This window comes from Pezoporus flaviventris, unplaced genomic scaffold (assembly GCF_033815535.1).
Source record: "Pezoporus flaviventris isolate CSIRO_AGI_PZ_B2104156 unplaced genomic scaffold, CSIRO_AGI_Pfla_v1 ptg000132l, whole genome shotgun sequence".
In the NCBI taxonomy this organism is placed as follows: domain Eukaryota; kingdom Metazoa; phylum Chordata; class Aves; order Psittaciformes; family Psittacidae; genus Pezoporus; species Pezoporus flaviventris.
The window spans coordinates 1,893,475-1,899,474 of record NW_026892680.1 but is presented as its reverse complement, the minus strand read 5'-3'; the positions used below and the strand labels follow the sequence as shown (position 1 = coordinate 1,899,474).

At 48.8% G+C, this 6,000-nt stretch overlaps 1 protein-coding gene across 1 annotated transcript in view; it reads right to left on the bottom strand.

Moving 5' to 3' along the window:
• Nucleotides 1–819: 819 nt before the first annotated feature.
• Nucleotides 820–6,000, bottom strand: part of HHAT (hedgehog acyltransferase) — a 137,110-nt gene continuing 131,929 nt past the window's right edge. Inside the window, exon 12 of the mRNA XM_061478850.1 lies at nt 820–1,180. Within this exon, the coding sequence (XP_061334834.1) occupies nt 1,089–1,180 (92 nt within the window). The 3' untranslated portion in view covers nt 820–1,088. The remainder of the gene's footprint in view (nt 1,181–6,000) is intronic.

Sequence of the window (6,000 nt, the reverse complement as noted above, 5' to 3'; positions counted from 1 at the left end):
TCTTTTCCTAAACTTAAAGGGCTGGAGCTTCTGCTTTGAAACAGCAAGAGATGGGCTGCATCTCCACACAAGCAGAGAGCTGAAGCCTCTGCCCTTGTTCCTTCCAGAATAAATGATGCGGGGTGGGGGGAAAGAAGGCTGCATAGTTCTAAGCAGCAGAGACATCTAAGCACCAAGCTGAAGCCTATCGTCTCATGGACTGAATTCCTTGTTGAAGGAATAAGCCATCTCAGACTTGGCTGAAGCTGCAGCAGTGACGGACAGGAGGACTCTCCCTGTGCCCCCCAACAGGCTGAAATGGCTGCTGGGGAGCATGGCACAGGTTTTGACAGGAGTCCTTCTGCTTTGGGGGCAAGAAGTCGCTCTTGGAAGAAGCCCTCTCCAGGCCTGGTGGCCTTCTGCCTGGCCTAGGGGGAATGCCAAACTTCAGGAGGTCTAAAGGTCTTCAGAGCCCCTCTTTTGAAGGAAACCATTCCTAAGACTACCGAGAAAAGGGGCTTGTTTTAAGGTGACGCTTTACATGAAGACATTAAAGACAGAAAGCAGACTTTGCTACAGTAGCTACAAGAGTAGCTTAAGGCTCAAGTGCTGCAGTCGGTGATAACGACAAATGCTCTAGCTCGTATCAGAAAGCAATCAAGAAGAACTGATGAGCATCATGGCCTTTGGGGAGCAGCATAAGTGCAGGGCACAGCCCTGTGTGCCCCTGAACAGAGGCTGTGGGAGATGGGGCTTTCTGAGTGCTGCAAGGTGGGGAACAGCTTTCCCTCTCCATCTCACAATAAGCAGCAAAACACTGGCAAAAATAAAACCCATCTATAAAATCCCCACTGGGAGCTGCTGCTGCCACCAACGGACAGAGTCACAAAGAGGCTGCCTTATCAAAATCATTCCAAACGCTCCAGAATCCCTCCCCAGCCCGGCCACGGCCCATCAGTGTTTCTGGTTCAACTCCTGCATTCACAATCCACAATCCATTAAGTGAGCCTTTGTGTTTAACGCCTTGACCAAAGGCTTGGCCTGGCACATCCTTCTGCAGTGCAGAAAAGCCAGCCACCTGCCTCCCGAATCCCTGCTTTGTGTCATTCCTAACTCACAGCGTGCGTCTGCTCCCATTCGATCCCAACGTGAGCGTAGCAGTACAGGAACGCGAGGACGGTCAGCGTCGCCCATGGCCAGCCTACAAACAGAAAGACAGACAATGCCAGTCAGAATCATTAATGGCTGTTTCGAGTAGATGTACTCTGGGGATGACTTACGATGCTTCTCATTAATGCTGTCAGCAATGCAGTCTCGGATGGATGGAAAGCCAGCCCACCAAATTTGAGAGGGGAAATCTGCCTTGTCTGAGGCTCCAGGGATGCCTGACCCCCTGCAGCCTCAGTCTGTTCCAGTTTTAGGGAACTGGGCCAGGTTTATTCCTGCTCCGCACCTCCAAACCCTCACTGCTGAATTAAAGAGGTCTGTTTCAGTCACCTCCTTCGGGGTGAGTTTGTCTCTGAAGCAGCTCCCTGAATGAACCCCGACGCTTTCAGCTGGCTACAGCACTTCCCAGGCACAAAGGGATGCAAAGCCACAATGCAGCTCATTAGAAACCAGACCAAATCCAGTTACCTGTCCTGCGGAAACCTCTGATCAAGGCAGGTTTAGGTACCCTGCAGCTGGACGTAAAAACTGATGTATGCATTCTACAGCCCCGTAACAGCTAAGGGGGTCAGAGCACCACTGTGCCGCTGCAGAGCTGACAGCCCTATTTGCCCGTTGTGGTTCTTATGTTTTAACTAGAAAGACTGAATCCTCCAATATATATAACTTCTGCTGAGCATTAGGCCCTAGGGATTTTCAGTGCATTTTGGCGGGGAGAAGGGGAACAAAGGTGTTTGAGGGGCTTTTTGTTGCTGCTGCTGACATAAGAGTTTTGGTTATGTGTGTGACTGGTTTCTGTACGCCATCCTCGCCCTACCAGCCCCTGTTCTACTTTTTTGTAGGCTGGCTTTGTCCAGGCTTCAAGCTGATTCCAAGCTGGAAGCTGTTTAATTGTGCCGATGTCCAGCTGAGCCTTAGCTTATGACGCCGCCCTCGGCAGGGGACCAGCCGTGCTGGGACCCTTCCTCTTTGCTCTGAGCATCCCAAGCAGTGTAACATTCACCCTGAACAGGCTCAGAAAATGCTATTTTCTCCCCTTCCAACCTGCTGACTATCCCCAGGCAGAACCTGGTCGGAATATGTAGGGGCGCAATGGAAATCTTTCCTAGATGCCTTAGATTTATGGTAAGATTCTTCCATAGTGCCCACAACCTGGGTTTGTGGGGCTCCCACATGCTCTAATCAGGCTTGTGGCAATCCTCCTGGAGCACAGGGAGCCTCTCCTGTACAGTCACAGGTGCCAGGGGTTGTAGTCAGTAGATTGCCTCCTCCCGACCTAATCAGGATGAAAGGGAAGGGGAAGACAGCGTGACCCGCTGCAGGTGATGGAAAAGGGGAATTTTTCCAATTCAATCATTGCTACAGCTATTCTAGGAGGAGCTGCACACATCCCAAAGCATTTCTTGCTGCACAGGTAAGAGATAGTGAGGGCCACTGAAAGGGGGGACACCTCTGCCTTGCTGGCCCTTTCTTGCTGTACAGGAACCAGAGGTGCTGCTGCTGGGCGTGGGGACATGCCTGTGCTGCTCCCCCTGCTCAGTGAGTGAACCAAAGGCATCCCAGTCTGATGCCGGGCAACTCCAGATTAGCTCCAGTCCACACGAGAGATTTGCACGAGAGCATCCACACCTGAGAAGTGGCCCAAGGACAGCCTGAAGCAAGGAGGGGATCGTAGAACCGTCTTCACTCCTCTATATTATTAGGTATAAAAGAGCTGAAAAGCCTACAGAACTTGGTCTCCAGATGGTGCCTGTGGGAGGGACACACTGAGCACTGCTAACCCAGCAAGGATGCAGTTTCACACTGCACCCAGCATGTAAATGGCCTGTGTGGTGTCCCTGTGTGTGACGTCTCTAATCAAACAGCGGCATGAGATGCTCTCCTGCAAGGTAGGCTCTCAGGAGCCTTTTCCTTGCTTAAAAAGTGTCTCCTTGTAAACCCAAACAAGCAAACAGGACTCTTGCTCTTGGACCTGCAGTTCCAAGGAAGTTCCTCTTCCTGCCCTGGCCCAGCAGCATCAGGTACGTTCTCCCCTCTGGTTTTTGCCGATTCCCATTCTGCTTCTCTCAAACACCACTCAAGGGGCTCTTTTCTCTGGTGGCTCCCCAGCTTTACCTGAGCACCCAAACCCACTCACCCGTGCTGTCCCAGACTCTGCTTGGCAGGGAACATGCCTGTGTTCTAGATCAGTGCCTCTCTACAAAGTCCCATACGCAAAGAGTACCCTTAGAAACATCACTGGAGTCAAATCAAGCGCTAAGCTGGGAGGAAGCGACTGAGTTAACTTTGTCTATTGAAAACCATGTCACCTACCACCTTAAAACTTCTAATTTATTGCCTGTCTTAAGTAGTGAAGGCCCAGTTTCACGAGACAATGTGGAGTTCCACAATCTTTTTTTTTTGGTGGAAAATGAATTACCATTCCTTAGCATGTGCCATTTGTAAATCCAAGCCCACTTCATGTGCTTTTTTTTTGCAAATCCAGCCATGTTTCTCAGCTTTACCTCCAAAAATCTCTTAACCCAGCTGGATTTCCCTATTAACAATGGAACACTGGGCGAGGCGCGTCAATGGAATCACGAACTAATCCTCTAGCTTCTACAGGTACGCTGCTCCACAGGCCATCAAACACAAACTCCTCTGTGAAGAGGCCTGTGAATTCTGAGCAAGGTAACAGCAGTGCTTTGTCCATCTATCACACAGCCTCCTCCCAGAGAAGTAAGTCTCCAGCCATGGCTAGGCATGAGCCCATGCTCAGTCACACAGAGCTCATTTACGGCCCTGTAGCCCTGCTGCTTTACAACCCCATTGTGACAAGTTACAGACTCAGCTCTTTCAGCAGAATGAACAGGAGACTTGTTCTCATTACATGCTCAAGCCAGAATGAATACAAACTAACTGCAACAGGAACAGCTTTTGGAGTTACTCCTTCCTTGCGGCTTCCGATCTCGTCTTCAAGAACACTCCTGGATGCTTTGGGCACACTCTGCATCACTGCTCTCAAAAGACCAGTTATGTCCTCCTTACCTCAGTTCACAGAACTTGAAACAACATTTAACCGTGCATCCACAAGGAAGCTCTTTCAAACTTCCTAATCCCCTACAGTAATGAAAAAGCAGCACAACAGCAGTATTTCGAACAGAAATATCCACTGTGCTATCCTGTCACAGATACTGTTCTCCTTCAAACAGCCCAAGCTCCGTGTTACAACAAGGAGAAATGGAACAGAACGTTTCTCCTGGAGTTCATTCCTCTTCTGAAGGTACTAAAGGAGAATGTGAAAGCAATTATCATTTCCAAATCTTGGTGTTCAAAGCTAGTTCTGAAGGATGTTCTTGTCCTTATATACACCCTTCAAAACACAGCACTGGGATGCTAACCAGCAAAATCACCCTTTACAGACAGCAGTTTCCTACAGGCTCCTCTGAAGTGCCTCTACATACTAATACCTTCGTATCTGCCTCCCTTTACTCACAACTAACCCAGACAGGAAACTGGGTATTTTCAATTAGCATGTGAGGGGAAAGAGCCAAGCACAGCCTCTGTTTTCCAGCTTAAGTAATTTTACCATTAGGTAAAGGCTAACATTTAAGAAAGCTCTATGAAACTGGAACCTCTTAACAGTAAACAACACTGTTCCCAGGTGTAAAGAAAACAAACCAGAAGCAATTACGGAAGTATGACACCTGCTTGGAATTCAGTAGTTACTCCTCATGCTTTTATATGTCTCCCTATCAATAGATATCTCTATCACCCACTTCTTCAGTTTCTATAAGATCCTGTCAGTGCCTCCCATTGCAGGACCCACCCTTAGCCAGCTCTGGAGTGGTTTACAAACAGCTGATGGCATTGCCCTAAGCACTTCTGTGCTACAGCTCACCCCAAGAACAACATTCAGCGAACAACGATGCCAGCAGGGCTGGTAGAAAGCCAGGAAAAGCTCTTGCGTAGGTTGAATTGTCCCCTCTCTATGATAAAGGAAGCTTACCGTAACGTCATGTCACAGGGCCAAAAGCAGGGAAGAATAACCATGTGAAATGCTAAATGAAGACGCCGTGTGGCTGCAGCGTATCTGCACGGGCTGCTGTACCATAGCTACAGCAACAGAATTAGACTGACAGAATACTAATGTACCTAAATTACCCATCCCAACCACACCTGCCCCGTCTCCACTCATCTCCGTACCCTCTGCTTGAGCTGACGCGAGCAGGCAGGGAGCTAAAGCTGGTCTAAAGCCTTTTTCCACAGCTGATCCTCCCTCCCACTGCTCCCCAGGCTCTGTACCACGTAGGGAATTCGATGAGAAACGCAGTTTCTCACCAGTCTCTGTTTTCTAGAGCAGTGCTATTAAAAGACTGCTCCCGCATGCATGAAGTGCTGCAGGAACAGCTCTGCTCAGGGAAGCCATCTCCTAATTATTTCAATTCTTCCTGGCATTTGGTGATCAATTTCTTCTTCTTTTTTTTTTTTCCCCCTATTTCTTTTTAAAATAACCCATATTTGAGGATAGGCCCTTAAAAATACAAGCGTGTGGAGCTGCTCCTCTTCAAAGCCAGCGCGACTCGTAATACTTGAAACCTTAGCCTAAAGGCTAATTAAGGCTCCTAGTTTCTGGGTTTAAAATGTAAAATGAAGAGGCTACTAATATGTGTTATTCAAGTGCCTAACTCAGCCGTGCGAAGTCATGGCTGACTGAGGCATTCCTGTCTGCGCACAGCCTGTGTCCTTGTGTGGGAGCTTTTATTAATAAGCATCTTATTTTTGCACGCTCCCCGTTCAGCTCCTGAGACACCAACTGCTGCTGCTGCTGCTGCTAGCAAACAAGTCTGGAAGAAGGAGCCGACGCAGAGAATT